The 17,609-nt window shown below is 37.1% G+C and overlaps 1 protein-coding gene across 3 annotated transcripts in view; it reads left to right on the forward strand.

Annotated features, from left to right (window-relative positions):
- ATP9B (ATPase phospholipid transporting 9B) overlaps window positions 1-17,609 on the forward strand; it is a 154,139-nt gene that overhangs the window by 76,934 nt on the left and 59,596 nt on the right. For all 3 annotated transcript variants that reach the window (XM_005525241.3, XM_014254567.2, XM_014254568.2), the window contains exon 11: window positions 5,955-6,031. In XM_005525241.3, coding sequence (XP_005525298.2) covers window positions 5,955-6,031 — 77 coding nt within the window. The remainder of the gene's footprint in view (window positions 1-5,954; window positions 6,032-17,609) is intronic.

The following is a 17,609-nucleotide window of genomic DNA, read 5'->3' on the forward strand; positions in this document are numbered from 1 at the left end:
GTTTCCTTTTCCTCAAATCTATGTACAGAGGAAAACTACACTCAAAGAATGTGCATTTGCAAAGTCAGTAATTCTGAATCAGTGCATTCAAATTTTAATTGAAAGCTGTTCATGTTTTCATTTCCATGGTAGATGATTTTGCTTAGAAGTGTAGCTATTGACTGATTGCTCTTGATCTGCTATCTAAATCTGGCACCCATATTAATGGAAGCAGTGCTCTTTAAAATTTATACCTTGGGATAAGTATGAGGTTTTACTTCTGAGGGGTCTTGTGAAAGTTTGATTATTTATGAAGGACTTCAGCTCATTATTAATGATGGCAGTGGAAAAACATAGGAAAAGATAATTCTCTTGTTGGAATAACAGTTAACAGTGGAATAAGACTTTAAGGCAGACTAAGGGGAAATCCACTGAATAATGCAAAGTAAAAAATATTGAATGGCTCTTCAAGACTGCAGCCCCTTCTGAAGAGAAAAATAATGTGATCAAGAAATTAAAAATTGTGTCGTGCTGTGCATACAGAAATTATCTTGATTTAAGGTACCAGACAAAAATAATTTCCTTCAGTAAGTGATTTTGTTAATTATATCTAACATTAATTATATCTAACATTAATTATATCTAACCTTTGGCATGTCTTTCATTTTACTCACCTCATTTCCTGTATTAACTATAATTTAACACCATGATAATGTGCTTTTCTCATATAAGTACTCCATGTCTTTTAGGGCAAAAATCCAGATTTTAAGAATTACTCAGGACTTCTTCAGCAAAAAGTAGAAAAATTTTGCCTTCAGTTTGTTGCTTATCTAATAAGGCATTTCTAATGTCTTAGAGGTACACTGTACATACAGTCATGAAGAAGACCATAAGGTAAAACATCTAGGAAATTGTTAAAAGTAAGGTGTTCTAGACCTGGTTGATTACTGATGTATCATTCAGTTGCTTCCATCTCACTTCCAAGCTGAATGTACATAACTAAGTCAGAACACTTGATGCTGAGCTAATTAAATCTGCTTGCATTTTTTTTTTAAAGTAGACTTCATAATTTAATTTCCAAAATTTGTGACAACTGAAAATCGTCATAAAAATGCTTGTCACTGTCTGACTGCATTATAAACTTATATAAGCTGACTTGCTTAGAGCTGCCAAGGAAGGTTATCAAAGGTGGACTCTGCCTATACAAATTTGCAGGTACCTCTGCATTCCCTCCCCTACTGTAGTCGGTCACAGCCCTTCATTATATCTTAAAAATCTAGTATAAGAATATGGTTGTGCACAGCTTCTACAGACAAGTGACACTAGGATTCCATGGAAACAGAAGAATAAACAGCCCATAGCATGTGAAGGTGTACAGTTTTTCTACTCTGTAGACAGCTACCTCACCCACACTTGTATCAGATTTCAGTGTCCTTACTGTCTAAGTTCACAGCTCTGTTACACACAGGTATTTTTCACCAAAAAAAATCTATGACTTCTCTGTGAAAACCTAATAATTCTATTGCTGTTCCACTTTGGTTCAAGAAAGGGGGTTGGAGGCTGACCCCAGGTAGTGGAAGAGTTCTGCCCTGCAATGTTTCCTGTACATCTCTTCAATTACCCTAAGACTCTTCAGTATGACAGTCTTTAATGCAGTCTAGCTTGGAGCACTGCTTCCTCCAGTGCTCTCTAAGCAGCTTGGACATCATCTGTTACTAAGCCAAGCAAATGTGTGACTCACTGGGACCCTGTTAGGCCCTTTCTAACCCCTTGTAGGCTGTTACAAAGTGTTCTGGGTCAATCTAGCACTATTATCTCGACATATAACTGACTTATGGTGTTGGTCTCAGGAGCAGAGAGAGAGCTACATCACTGGCGCCCAGAAAAGGAATATATACCTGGGTTGCACATATTTTTTTAATTATAATAATTAATTATTATATTATTATAACATTTATTATTATTATTATTAAATATTATAATATATTATAATAATATAAATAATTTTAAATGGTTTTGTATAGGACCTACAGAACAATTTTTGGATGAGGGGATTTTCTTCACAGAGGTTAATCGATGCTGAATTTCCTGATACTGCTCTTTGACATATTACAAAAAACGCATTGTGTCAGATAGGATAACTCACTATCCACAGGATGGATGCCATTGCTATTTGTCAAGGTGGTACAGAGGGTCAAGGTTAGGCTGGGAGGAGTGTTTGGGGAATTATGTGGGGAAATACCTCAGAAAATTTGAGCTCTGGTTGCTGATGCCCTGACAGTTCTAGAAGAGAGAGACCACAAATCAATTATTTTGCAGATCAGTAACAGTAAATTTAAGTGTATAAAGGTTTCATGAAATCTTATCAACTGCATCTTGAATGCAGATTACTAAAGCTCATGAAAATATCAGAATACTACAATAATGGATTCTACACAGAAGAAAAGCATGTATTGCTAGAGCAGTAGAAGTGACAAGAAAAGTATTTGCTACAATTTAAGACTTTATATTTTCTTCATGAATTTTGGGAACTAAAAAATTGATTCAACAAAATTGTGTAATTCCAAAAAAAATTAAGAATTAGCTATTCCATGTCATTTTTTTAATATCAAAATATAATGTTCAGGAGAGTGAGATAACTCAAATTTTTACATTTGGAAGGCATTTACTTTCCTTGGATTTAGTATGTCTCTTTACCCCTTAGAATAATAATAAGCTAAATGGGGGGGGGGAGGGGGGGGAATCCATTTTACCACACCTAATATTATACCCAGTTTCAAAATTGATAGTTTAGATATCTAAATGGGGATTCCTATTGATATCCAGTCTGCAGGGTTTTCTGCCCTTTGCTGTAAAGCTCTGATGGAGATCTGGTGACCACCTGTATGATGTTTATCCTAACCCTCGAAAGGACAGAGATTAATGTGCCTGGATCACACTTGACGTTCTGGCAGGGATGGAAATCAAAAGCCTTTCTCTCAAGTCCAATGCATGCAGTCATCCTTTTGTTATTCTTTAATAAATGAGATAGGAAAAAACATTCTGATTTTTCTACTTACATGCAACATTCTAGCAGGTTTTTAAAAGTATCAGTAAGGCACAGAGTCTCTGTCATTCTTAATATTCATATTCTCACTGTGGAATTAACAACAGTGTCTGGAGGAAAGGAAATTTTGGTCAGTGAAAACTTGCAAAACTATTGGAGAAACACATCTAAATATAAGCAAATAACTTAAACCACTCACTAGTCTGAAAACCTCTTAGTTTATCCTCAATTAAATTACTTATCTTTCAGATTGTTTGTGCTTGTGGCATCAATAGCTGAGGTGTTTGTGTTTATTGAAAGCTTCAGTGGGTTTCATTTCAGAAAGGGAGAGAGGAAAGTTAGCAGTTAAATTTTAAAAAGCCTCAAAATGTCCACTACAGTATGGACTTCAGCTTTTTGTACTCCACTTGTAGTAATGATCAGTGTGATTCAAAAAGATAATGCAGCTTTCTGAGAAACCTGCTGAGATACCTATTAAGAGGAGATTTGTATTAATGAAATGGCAGCATCATTTTGGCAGATGTCAGTCTTGTGGAGTCACTTTAGATAAAATCAGAACAATTTATATAACTGCATAGCTGTCAAAAGCGGTATTTTCTGCCAACTCTTAATTATGACTTTAATTAATTTAAGCACACCCTAGTTTTTAAGGTATGGTTCATGTGGTACTTGGGAGATAGTAAAATTGATATGATCACACACAGGATTCAGAGTATGCCTAACTATCACAAGTCTGCTTTTATTTTGTTTTCTAGGCCCACATTTGTTCTAGTAGTATCTCCTAACTTCTCTCCCTCTCATTAACCACCCCGCCCGTACCTATCAGTGGCTGCTCAGTGTATGAGACCCAGTTTGCAGAGGCCCCGTACATAAAGATTCGTGAGTTGTTGCTTTTAGTAAGCTGAGGTTAGCAGTAAAGCTGTGCTTCCAGAAATCCCAGACTGGATTCAGTTCATGTTACTGAAAACCAGAACTGTCCCTGGCACAACCACTGTGGGACAGCACTGAAATAGGGACGGAGTTCAGTACCAGTACTTCAGATATAAGGAGCACTTAGTTACCACTGATACTGTGCTCATGTCAGAAAGTTTAAAATCTAAGATCAACAACTTTGTAAGTTATACAACAACTGTTATAAGCAGCAGTTTAGTAAGATCTAACCAAAATTCTGCTCTGAGTTCCATAGTCAAAATTGAATTTATCTGACTTTCACCTTTGAAACCAGCTTTTCAAGGAGCAAAATACAAGTAGGATAGTTTGTTTTTCTGAGCTGCAGAAAAATAGCCAGGTGAAACTTTGTACAAATGTGCCATCTGGAATGTAGAGTCCTCCCCAGCCTCTCTTGAAGCAAATACCTATTGAAGGCAGAGGTTGCTGTAGTGTGCAGGAGGAGATTCCCTACAGAGAATTGTCCAGTACAGTCCTGACTGTTGGACAGAGGTCAGCTCAGGATCACTCCAAAATAAAGTGCCCCAAAGGGATATGTGGACATTAGTTGGACACAATAAAAAGGGTTCCAAAATTATGGATAAGTGACTATTGGAGGAAATTTGGGGTGGTCTGAGCACTGATCTGTGGGTGTGAGCAGTGGTACTATGCATCACTCTTTTCACTTGGGTTTTTGGGATTTATTTTTTTTTCTCTTTACAGTATATATAATCATTTAAATTATCACAAGTAATACTAGTACCGTTGTCAAGTTTTACTTTGTTTCAATAATTAAACCATTCTTTTCTCAACCCATGAATTCTGATGGTTTTTGGTTTTTTTTAGACAGGAGGGATTGGTTGACTAGTTGGTTTTGTTTTCTTTTTAATTCCTTTTTCCTTGTTCTCCTCACCATCCTATCATTGGTGCTCTGGGGAGGAAGTGAGTAAGCAGCTGCATAAAACTTAGGGATTAAACATTCCTATTTTTGAGTTAATGCAGACATCCTTAATGCAGACATATTTCACTATCATCTTTTTTGTCTTTTGGTGTTTCTTTAATTTTTTACAACCTGTTATGCTATAAGAGTAGTGGTAGCAAATCCTTACATGTGGTTCTAATTGCAAAAGACAAATTAAGTTAATGTCTTAATGTCAAATTAAGTTAAGGTTAAGTTTAATGTTCCTACTTTTTTTAAAGTTTTCTGAGAAGGGAGTTTTTGAGTAGTTATGTTTATTATTTCTTTATAGAATAGTGACCACAAAAAAAATCACGTTCTTGGTTGTACTGCCATAAAGACATTTCAGGTCACTTAATGAAGTAATAGAAATAAAGGGAGTTTTTTGTGCTAGAAAGTGTTATTTGACATATTAATAAAGAATAAAATTTTGTTTAACATAAAAATTTATTGAGGCTGAAGCCAAATTTTCCTATACTGTGTTGTAAAAATCGGCTAAAAGATAATTAAAGCTAAAAGATAATTAAAAAATTTAAATTTTTATAAGCTAATGAAGAGATCTTTTTCTGTATAACATTCTATCAAAGTAATTAATTGGCTGAACCAGATTTTACATCATTATAGATGGCAGAGGTAGCAGGCAATTGGTATGTGATATGTTCAGCACCACTTTACCCATTTTTTTAGTTCCCTGTGCAGTTATTTATGTCCTAAGTTCTGAAAACAGGAAATTTTAAGTTCAAATACAAGTTTCTAACCAGTTTCACTGGAAGTATTGTTTCCATAAAAAAGAAAGTGTGTTATCATCTTTATGGATGTTTATTGCTGAAGTTAAAATGTTTATAATAATGTTAAAGATAAAATAAAGATAATGTTTATCTTTATTTTATATTCTGAAAAACAACACTCACAGTGTTACACATAAATGTTGGGTTTTTTTCATACAATTGATTTGTTTAAGGAACTGAATTAGTGCAAGTTTTAATTTGGAAAAATTTTCTCTCATTTACTTTTGACACCTCTGCGTTTTTGTTTGTTTTTCAGGAACTGTAATTGGTGTTGTTATTTATACAGGCAAGGAAACACGAAGCGTAATGAACACATCCAATCCAAAAAATAAGGTAAGTTGGTCTTCCTTTGTGATTGCCAGATTCTGTCCTCAGAAAAAAAATAGATGTACCTAAACCGAAAAATCAAGAAGTTTTTAATGTGTTTCATGTGTGCTGCTACCTTGAATTTTGGTGCAAGAAGTGAACTCTGCCACAGTCTCCTTTGGAAAGTAAAATAATTCTTCCTTTAGCTAGGAATGTTACAGGTAGTAATGGGGGCATTTGTCTTTGAAGTATCAATGTTCTTCTTCACACCTTTATAATTCTGTCTCACAGACACTTCACTTCTCCCAGATTATTTCACTGTAAAGTATTTGCTAAAGGCACAGAGTAGTTTTAAGGAGTGTTTATAACAAGTGGTGGTATAACAAGATAACTGATGTTCCAATCAGTACCCAGAACACTCTTTCAGGGATTTTTGCAAGCAATTAAAACATTTTCAAGGATTTTTCAGTCAAGAAGATACCAGAAGTTTCAGTGCTTCTCTCTGTAAAAGATTCTTTCAGTTCTAAACACAGCAAAGAGCTCTTCACTTAATCAGTAATGTTTCTAATGTAAGTTGGGGAGCACTCTCAAATAAAACTTCAGCTGTGGGCTGTGCCTTGCAACCTAGACCTGTGTTTAGAAATATATAATTATATTAAGAAAGGAAAAAATTATTGCAAGAGGTTTAGAAAAAAGATCAACTGTGACAGGTTGCCATTTTCACGCCATTCATAATAAGTTGCTCTGAGTAGGAACATCAAGAGTGAAATGATAATATAAATTGCTTGAAGCAGTTATTGCAGTCCCCTGAGTGTATTGATTTGTGTTTCTAATAAAGAGATGCTTTTAAATGTCTCATTGGCAGAGACAGGTGATATGTACCATTACCAGGATTAATATGGCCTTTTATTATTTTAATCTTTGTAACATGCATTTTAAACTAATAGAGTAAAATGGAACCAGAATATTTGTGGTGTATGGTTATTTTCTCTTCTACCTGATACCAAGATGAGCCCTTAGGTAACAAAATCTTTCTGTTGAGAATTCTGAGCAACTTCCAACTAATAAGTAATTCTCACAGGTGTTTAAAATATAATTATTTAATGTAGTAAACTAATACGGAAGTATGCATGAATGTAACATGCATTACCTAAATTCAACAGATTCTGGGGATCCATTAGGCTTTTAGTAAATGTTAATTTTTTTGTATGTGACTATTTCAACAATAGTATTGGCATGGATATTTTGTCTCTGTGGACTGAACAACCATGTTTAAAGCAGTAATCAACATGTAACATGGCCAGTAAGGATGAATTTGGGAGCTGAAAGCAGGAAAACACTTACAGCTCTCACAGCTGAGTAAGTGCTAAAATGGAGTACTGCACCGTAAAAAATAGCTGTCATCATTTTAAAGATGTAGTTTTAGCTGCACCTTTCTGTGGAATCTGCATCTTACTGTCACTTTATCTTCTGCCATGGGATGAGATTGGTTTGCATATTTCTGCATGATATGACCTGTCTGTAGGTGATATTTTGTGCTAGCTAGCCATGGAGAAGGTAGACAAACAGTATGCAGTTCATTCTTCCTCTGTGTACTCAGGAATCTTCCTGTGTTTTCTCAAGCTTGATGATAATGGTTACATGTTAGGTAGGGTGTGTAGTATTAGGACTCAAAAGGAGGGTAAAGGGTGTTTAAAATAGCCTTTGAGAGTAGAAGATATATTACATTTGAGATATTAAAGATTTGAACATTAAAAAAAAGAAATTTGCATCCAACTTGCTGAAACAAAATTAAAATTAAATTGCTCAATTGTGCTATTGCTGCAAACTTGAGAATAAGTCTGCAGCCTTTTCTGCTTTAGGAAATAATTGTTTGAAATACTGCTTGAAACTAGTTTTAAATGGCACATTGTCTCTCTCTGCTGCTCTTTGAAAACAAATACAAATAACATTTTAGAGATTTTCCTGTACAACGTTTTGATAGACTCTTGTTGGGAGCACAGTTCAGTGATACTGGTGTCTTCTTTCTCTGGGAGAAAGCAAACACTGAGATTTATGATTTCCAAATTACACTGTCAAACTGAAACTCATATGTCCAGAAATATGCAAGAAATATATGGGCCTGACTCTTATCGGTCCTCTCTTCATTGAAATACAATTAATGCTACAGTTGTATTTTTTGCTGGAGAATAACATTACTGCTGTACTTCATACTATAAATTTGTTTTTTCTAATGGTAGATTTTTAGTTTTCCTTCTTAAGGGTAGATGCTTCTTGAATGAACCAATTATATTGAAATTTAGAGATGCAGGCCTGCTCTATAAGCACTCATCAAAAGACTAAAGCTGAAATAAGTTTAGGAAAATTTGCATAAGAAAAATTGTGAAATTTATGTACCTGTTCAAGCATGGGATTTATCTGTATGTTAAACTTAGAAGGATTTATTGTGTTTGCTGAAGTATTTAGTCATGCAAGCAACAATTTTCTTAACTTAAAGTCAACACTTACTTGTTTTATTACAATTGTAAAAATTGTTTCATTGCCTAAGGATGCAGACACAGTCTGAAAAACACAAAGATAGAGAACATAGAATTTTCTTAATGGATCAATTCAATATGTTTTTAATTCCAACAATATAAAGAAAAATTATTTCTGGAAAGGTTTAATTTCAGTCTAAAATGATACATGTTCTGTGCTTCAGATAAATGTGGAAGTGGTAACATCAACATTATAGTGTAATGACTCTCTGCATTTTGCCTCATTGGCAGTCACATCAGCTTACTCAGGAATGCAGTTCCAGCCTTTAAAGAAAAAAAAAAAAATCAGATTGAATTGTGCTCCTCACAATGCTGTAATCAGTAATCAATCCTATTTGGATAGATATTCTTAAACCTTGGCTTTCTGGATGAAGTTGGACTTGTCAATGCTAAAGGTCATTTATAGGTGTTAATTAACCAAGAGGGAAATTAACAAACTAAGGTTATTTATTTATTTTTCTGGCATTTTGCAGTGTTTTCTCATTCTTACCTATTTAAAGTGCAGAACAGTTTTTTCTTATCTAAATTCAGAGTTGCTTTTGCAGCTTTGGTCTTCATAGAAAGCAAGACTGTTGGTGCAGCCCTTCTGCAAACGTGGCTTGTTTCCATCAGTGAAAACAGATTTTGGGGGTGAAGTTAAAAAACCACCTATCCTTGGTGGGAGATGGAAATCAACAGAATGTATTTTGTGCACTAAGATTGAAACTTTAAAATTACTTGGACTTTACAATATATATGTACACAGTAATGCATCAGAATTAGTAGAAATTATCATAAATGGAACTCCTGAGAAATCAGTAGCCTCTCTAAAGGAGCTACAGCATGTAATCTGCCTAGTGTGCTTCAGATTAGTATAAAAATAGTTTTAATGTTGCTAATCCTTACAAGCGGCATTGAAAACACCTTTTTCCCCCCTTATTTTATGGAATTCTACTTCTGCTGTTAAATTTTAACATCAGAAGTAAAACTTCATAGTAACCATTTAGTGTTCATCAAAATAGTAATATTGTTTTTACCCTAATTCTGTCTCCCTCTCTCTCTCTCTCTCTCTCTCTCTCTCTCTCTCTCTCTCTCTCTCTCTCTCTCTCTCTCTCTCCTTCTTTCCTCCCACAAAATTTCTTCCTAGTGTTTTGTGACCAAATTTACTTCTCTGTGTTTAAAAGGCTTTTATCCATGCTCTTTCTCCCTTTTTTATGGGGATGATTTTTGAAAAATGTTTGCTAAAAAGGGACACCCCTACCTCCAATTCTTTACTTGGAGTGAAATGGAGTGGCTGGAGCAGATTCATGTGTTCCCAGAAGCAGATGTCTCTTCCCCAGTTTCCCTGTTCAGCTTAGCTTTTTCAATACTCAAAATATATGCTTCTTCTACCTTGACACATTTTTTTGAACATCAATAAATTAGCTTGTCCAACATCTTGTTAGTGGCATTCTTAAGTAAGCCATTCTTATCTGTTCTACCCCAAAGGCTGACATTTCTAAGTCCAATTTGCATTTCTGTTCAGAGCTTCATAAGGACATTGACTTTATCCTGCTGCTACATTGTTGTGCAAGAGCCCAGTAAGTTCACTTGCGGGGTTTTTTTACTAAATTGATAATTTGATATTCATAAACTGAGAAGAATGGCTTTCTCTGGCTGTAAGTCTGAAGGGTCAGGGTAAGAGTAGAAGAGTGAAAACTCTTACATGGCTCTTCATGGCAAATGTTAAGGATTTATAAGGAAATTGTTTATGCTGTACTTTTTATTGGAGTATAGTCCGCTGTAATTAATCCTCCTAAATGCTTCTCTTTGTATTGGATAAAATTGAGAAAGTTGTCACCTAGAGGAAGTATATAGTCCCCATACTTAGTTTGTCCCCTGACAGAGCTTCTGTCCAGGAAAGTGCTGAACTACCAGCTTCCCATGAAGCATGAGGATCCCTCTCTTGGTGTACAGGAGAATTTGTGGGATCAGGCCACAGAGAAATACATATAATGTAGTGTTGTTGATGCTTTTCTCTCTTCCTTTGCATCGCTGAGCAAAGGAAGGAGAGTAGCGCCTTGAAAAGCCTAGAGTGTCTCACCAAGAAGGATGGAACAGTGTTAGGTAAGAAGATAAAAGGTATTTTTCTTTAAAAGTTTGGAAACAAAGGGCTAAATGGCAGAGGAGGCACCTTTGTTGTTCCAAAATGAGAAATGTAGGAATGTTGATGCTTGGAAACAGTCAGCAGTATTTTGGCAAACCAATGACAAAATTTGGATGTCCTTTACTCTGATACAGAGAGAACATCTACCTACTGTAATTATCTTTAACACCATTAACTCTGAAATAGCAAGTGTCAGAGTGGAAATTTTAATCCATTGATGACTAGTATGGAAAAAGCATAATTCCACATAAAGGAGCTGATGTTTTCCATTTTCTTTGATACATAGAAAACTGGAAGAATGCTAGATTTATACCATGGTTTTAAGACAATAAGAAAACAGTAAGACTGAAAGTCTTGATTGACTTCCTTGAGTGTATATATAGGCAGAAATCACTTAATGCAAACAGTCTGTTGTGCTGGGGGGTTTTGTACACTCACATATTTTATTTACAGCACGCTGCTTCTTTTAAGAGACTTGGTAGGGCACTTTTATCCACACTAGCAATGTTTTTCAAGTAGTGATGTATATATTTTTGTTATCTTCTTCTCTAAAGAAGAAGATAATAAAAACATTGTTCTCCTCTAAAGAAATAAGATGGTCGTACTAGAAATGGGAAACTGAGGCACGAGAGAGATAAAGGAGGTGGGGTGGGAGGAAAGCGGAAAAGCCACAAAAGAAATAGGAACTGAGAGTGGTCAGTTTAAGGTATTCAACTTAATTTCTCATCCAGCCTAGCTGAATGTTTTCCAATACTCTTAGGTTTCAAAATATACTAATTTTGGGTTTGTGCGCATGTGATGCCTGTAGCATTAAAGTTGATCCTAATGTATTTTCTTTGGCATCTCAAAAATATTAGATCATGACTTGCTTATCTACTTTGGTGTTATATCCCTGAGCTAGAGAAGTTGTTCCATGATATGGCCTGCTCTCATTTCATAAGTTAAAGTTACAGAATAACCTATGCCCTAACTTCTTATTTGTTCTGAAACCAATAATCAAACGCATCGTGTAATTGATATACCAAGGCATTTGAAAGGTCTTTTCTGGCTACGTGTAAGTTGTGTGCTACACTGTGTTGCTGTGTGGTGCCTGATGCACTCAGCCTGAGTGCTGCACAAGGACCAGACTGAAGAGGCTGGCTGTGCTGTGTTATGGTACTGCTGAATGTGGAATCATTATCATTTTTTCAATTGGTGCCACTTTCTGTTTACAATCCCACTGCAAGGCAAAGTATGGACAACAATATAGAGTTTAGTTCTAAACAAAATCATTGTTATACAACAATATACAGAAGCGAGGAAATGGCTCTTTGGTAGTGCTAGAGAATTCTCACTGTACTCTGGGTAAACTTCTGAGTTTACTGTATAGTTTAGAGTTTACTCTATATTTTAGAGATCACGTCAAACTCTCCCACTTGATTTTGCAAAGCCACATAATTTATTCACAGCTGTAAAATTCCTACAATGTTAAATTCATTCCCTATTATAAGGTTATAAAAGGATAAAAATTAATATATGCCAGAACATGAATGACAAGCCACAAGCCATGTCTAACTTGGAGTCCTAAATTCTTCTGATTTTCCATCGGAAATGTGATGTTCTGTGATCGCTCTCTTCCCATTTTGGAGACTCCCATTAAAAAGTTGCTTAGATTTTGTCATCTTAGTATTTTTAGAACACTTGTAGGTTAGAATTCGTCTCAGTAGTTCAGTGCCATTTCACAGTGGTGTTTAAGGAAGGATCAGTGGTGGGGTATATAATTTCTGAAGTACTTTATTAATCTATTAAAATATATTAACCTCACAAAATAGAACAATTCTTAAAATGGATCAGCTTATGGAATAGGAACAGCCTGCTATTCAGCTTATTCACCAGAAATTACACGTATTTTACCTGTGGTAATCTAGGCTAACATGAATTATTTGTGGTAAAGTAAAGAAATCATTTGAAATGCTGTCATTCTACAGGAGACAGTGCAAAAGGGAGTTTCCTTGCACATTTGGCTTGTGGGGAATATCCCAGTAAGCTCTTAGAGAGGCAGACTCTGATGGCTATTTCCTCTCAGCTCCTGCCTCCACTGCTGCTAATCAGCTGAGGGATTTTGCTTTTACCTTTACATTGCTCCTTACGGCTTTGTTGCCATTGTTGATTTAATCATGCCCTTGGCAAAATGCAGCTGCTGGGAGGTGGAGATGGTAGGAGCAAAGGGCACAGCCTCTCAGAGGGTACTTGGAACCTCATCCCATGGCTTAGAACTTTCAGAAGGCTCTACATGCAAGGTCTTGCTGGCAGTGAGTAAGCTAAAGTGGTGGCAACCAAAATACTGATGTTGTGGAAGGAGACTGTTGTGTGTTTTCCTACATTGGGATTATGTTCCGTGCACTGTGCGTTTGTTAATAAGAGCAATGTACCACAGTCAGTGCTTTTATTGTGATTTTTTTTTCCTTATTGTGTGTATTTTATTGGAAATCTGAAACCTTATTTTTGGAATTATTTTTTTCCTTAGTTAAGATCCATACAAAAACATTTCTGAAATGTAGTTCCAAAAACTTGATGTTGCAACTGTGTAGAAAGTCAGGTGTTCCTAAGGTCCTTAGTTGTTGAAGGGAACTAGTTGAACTCTAGCTGTTATAAGGGAAAGCCTATATAATTTGTCTTTCGTATAATTTTCATTATTTCTGTAATTGTTTTCATATTTTTCTGAATAAGCTTGATTTTTTCCAATATGGAAAGGAACTATATAATAAGGAATAGATATATTAGTTTTAGTGATGGGTAAGTAGATTGATCATTTTTGTAGATGCTCACAATTCCAGTTTCCACAAAAATTCACAATGCAGATTTTCACAACTTTTATTTGGATACTTTACAAGCATTAACTATTGTTTACTGTTATTATTGGATAGCCTTCTCCTTGTGTAGAGCAAGTATATAAAAATGTCTTTTGAGGATTTCATATGTGTAAGTCAATAATTCATGCAACTGAAGTCTCGTGTATTTTCTCTAATTACTGGAGGCTCAGAAACCATCATGATTCACATGACTTGAAATCTTAGTCTACAGTGATGGATATCTAGAAGGAAAGGAAATTCTCTCCATATCAGGACATAGTATTTGTTTTCATGTAGGCTGAACATAGTGATCATAACTAAGATAATTTACTGAGTTGTGTTTGCACACTTGAAGTAACGAGCTTGTCATATTCCTAATAAATACAATCTTTGTCGTTCTTTTTTACCTCAGTTCAGAGAGCATGCCTATGGATACATTTAGCATTAAAATCAGCATTCCAGCTTGTACTAGATGAAATAATGTAGTTTAGATTGTGGATTAGTTTGTGAAGAGTGGATTGCTCTTTGTATTCTTAAAGCTCATTCTCTTCCCATTATATCTTTTGGAATGTATCCCAAAATACTGTTTATATAAAACAGCATTCAGTTTGATTTCTTTTATGATTTGGAGACATTGTGGAATCTTTTCTTAATCTTATAGTCTCCAAGGAATTCACTCAAATATTTTCTTTTATAAAAGCAAAGATAAATGACTTGTGACTCAGCTCAGGAAAGAAAATAAGATTCTTATTGATGCCTACTGGGTTTGAGGGATAGGCTTTTCTTTTTAGTTTTTTTTATTCTGCCTATCACACAGGGCTCTTTTTCTAGTCTAAGTTTGACATTTTGGATCAATTTTGATTTGGGGTTTTTTTGAAAGAACTGTTAAATTTTTTTTTGATTCAGTTTGTTGTGATACCCTATATATGTATGGTCTCTGGAAGAGATTCTGCCAGCACCAGTCCTCTGCTTTGTATTCAATATACCTTTCTTCTGACTGCATTCCCCTTGCCTTGTTCTGCTTCTCCACCCAGTTACTCTGGTTTGTCTAATACTTCTACTAGTCCCCTTCCCTTCCCTTCCCTTCCCTTCCCTTCCCTTCCCTTCCCTTCCCTTCCCTTCCCTTCCCTTCCCTTCCCTTCCCTTCCCTTCCCTTCCCTTCCCTTCCCTTCCCTTCCCTTCCCTTCCCTTCCCTTCCCTTCCCTTCCCTTCCCTTCCCTTCCCTTCCCTTCCCTTCCCTTCCCTTCCCTTCCCTTCCCTTCCCTTCCCTTCCCTTCCCTTCCCTTCCCTTCCCTTCCCTTCCCTTCCCTTCCCTTCCCTTCCCTTCCCTTCCCTTCCCTTCCCTTCCCTTCCCGCACCTTCCCGCACCTTCCCGCACCTTCCCGCACCTTCCCGCACCTTCCCTTCCCTTCCCGCACCTTCCCGCACCTTCCCTTCCCTTCCCTTCCCGCACCTTCCCTTCCCTTCCCTTCCCGCACCTTCCCTTCCCGCACCTTCCCTTCCCGCACCTTCCCTTCCCGCACCTTCCCTTCCCGCACCTTCCCTTCCCGCACCTTCCCTTCCCTTCCCGCACCTTCCCTTCCCTTCCCGCACCTTCCCTTCCCTTCCCTTCCCGCACCTTCCCTTCCCGCACCTTCCCGCACCTTCCCTTCCCGCACCTTCCCTTCCCTTCCCGCACCTTCCCTTCCCTTCCCGCACCTTCCCTTCCCTTCCCTTCCCTTCCCTTCCCTTCCCTTCCCTTCCCTTCCCTTCCCTTCCCTTCCCTTCCCTTCCCTTCCCTTCCCTTCCCTTCCCTTCCCTTCCCTTCCCTTCCCTTCCCTTCCCTTCCCTTCCCTTCCCTTCCCTTCCCTTCCCTTCCCTTCCCTTCCCTTCCCTTCCCTTCCCTTCCCTTCCCTTCCCTTCCCGCACCTTCCCTTCCCGCACCTTCCCGCACCTTCCCGCACCTTCCCGCACCTTCCCGCACCTTCCCGCACCTTCCCTTCCCGCACCTTCCCGCACCTTCCCGCACCTTCCCTTCCCGCACCTTCCCGCACCTTCCCTTCCCTTCCCGCACCTTCCCTTCCCTTCCCGCACCTTCCCTTCCCGCACCTTCCCTTCCCGCACCTTCCCTTCCCTTCCCTTCCCGCACCTTCCCTTCCCCTCCCCTCCCCTCCCCCATCTTACACTTGCTTGTTTCTTCTCTGACAATGTAGTACATTTGTGAAGAAGAAGGTTTAAGTCTTTGATGAAATTATCAAATATTAATCGGTCACAATTTGTTTACCTTGAAAAATGGTGTCCTGGTTAGTGTGCACTAATTTTGCAGTGACAAAAAAAACATGATCCTGGTTCACCTCTTCAGCTCTTATCTGCATCTTTCCACGTGTTCCTTCCTCCTTAGCCTATCCAGCCCTTAGTCTATCCACCTTCCTTTTAAAGCTGCTTTCATCACAGCTCATGTATCTTTCATCTGCTCTGCTATCGAGTTGTTGGCTTCAACTTATGAATGCATGGTTGTTTTTTTAAATTTTATGCATGGGAAGAGATTCCCCATAAGCAGCAGAGTAGCCTTTTTATTTACCTTATCTATACATACTTTTGAAATTCCCAAAGGTTCTCTGGTTGTGTGTCCACCTCTTATTCTCACTTTTGGGTTTTTGTTTCAGCTATTACTGTATCATTTGCACTCAAATCAATTTGTCTGTTCCTTGGCTTGTTGAGGCAGTTTATGCAGTACCTAGTGCAGGGCTGTGCTTCATCTAAGTGGATCTCACTCTTGATTTGCAGCTAAAAAAAATTGAAGCAAGTTTATTTGTGTTTATAAATTTGGAGGTTGTGGGAATTCATTTTTGCAAATGAGATATACCTAATTGTGTTTGAGCTGTGAAACAGTACTTCGGAGGGCACTGTCAGAAGTGTGGAGGGTACCCATTAAAGTGTTGTATTCCATGTATGAATCTTCCCTTGGCCTTTTTTTCCTCTTGCATTGAAGGATGTATTCAGTCAGTATCTTACTCTTGCACTGAAGAAAAAGTGTGTTTATGTAGCCCCTCCTTTGAGACACGGGTTTGAATTGTTTAGCAAATACATTAGCTGATGTTCCTACTAGTTTTGTAATGACTCTCCCCATTGTGAGGTTAAGATATGCTCTGTGTGCAGTTTTATTTTCAAATGTATTTAATTCTGTGAACACTAGGTGAGCTTTTAATGCCTTGCATAATATTTTATATTCAATTTTGACCTTCCAGTTTTCTTTGAGAACCTGAATAATTTATTTCTAAGTGCTGAAGAGTTTTATAGTTGTACTACACAACAGTTTCCTTGTGGAAGGTCTGCTAGCTTCCAATGACCCTTAGCTGCCATCTGGTACAAATTCAAAGTGCTTCTGTCATCTGCTGCTAATTGCTGTCACCTGCATATTGCAGTCACTGAGCAACTTGGAGTGCAGTAAAGCAGGAGGCGTACTGCTTTGTATAACTGCAATCTATCCATAATACCCATGATTTCTTTATTAATATTAATTTAATAATAAAAGAAGTACATGCTTCATGAAATGGTATGAATTAATATAAATGGCATTTCATGTTTATTTTAGTAACTTTCAGGGTTTAATCTGACATTCAAAAATGTGTGTAGATTTGTATTATAAATATATTTATTATTTCGGTATTCTTCAGCCTGTTTATTCTGCTGAGATTGTTCAAACTGAATCTTACAGAAGAGTTCTTTAATCTTTTTTGTAAGCTGATAAGCTTTAGTCAGGGCACTAGCCTACAGCACCATATTATATTAATGTATTTTACGTGTAATTTAGAGAACAAGAAGAATATCCTGATCTGAAGGCTAAACTGTCCCCTGTGGCACTTGCACAGCTGATAATCGTGAACTAGAAAGATGTGTATATCAAATAGTTTACAAAATGAAGCCAGCTGTGTTTCCCTACATACTGTGGCTTCCTGACATGCATCATTAAACCTTATTAGCTACTTCCTTTTACAAAGATTCTTGTAGTCTTGAACATTGCATATTAACATTTTCTGCCCCTCCAACTGGAAATTATTTGCTTTATTGTAGAGTGTCAACTTGCTCTAGTTTCTGATATGCGTTCTAATTGGTACTTTAGAGTATAATCA

The sequence above is a fragment of the Pseudopodoces humilis genome, chromosome 1 (genome assembly GCF_049639895.1).
Source record: "Pseudopodoces humilis isolate 2021_Gansu_Grassland_sample_001 chromosome 1, ASM4963989v1, whole genome shotgun sequence".
NCBI lineage: Eukaryota > Metazoa > Chordata > Aves > Passeriformes > Paridae > Pseudopodoces > Pseudopodoces humilis.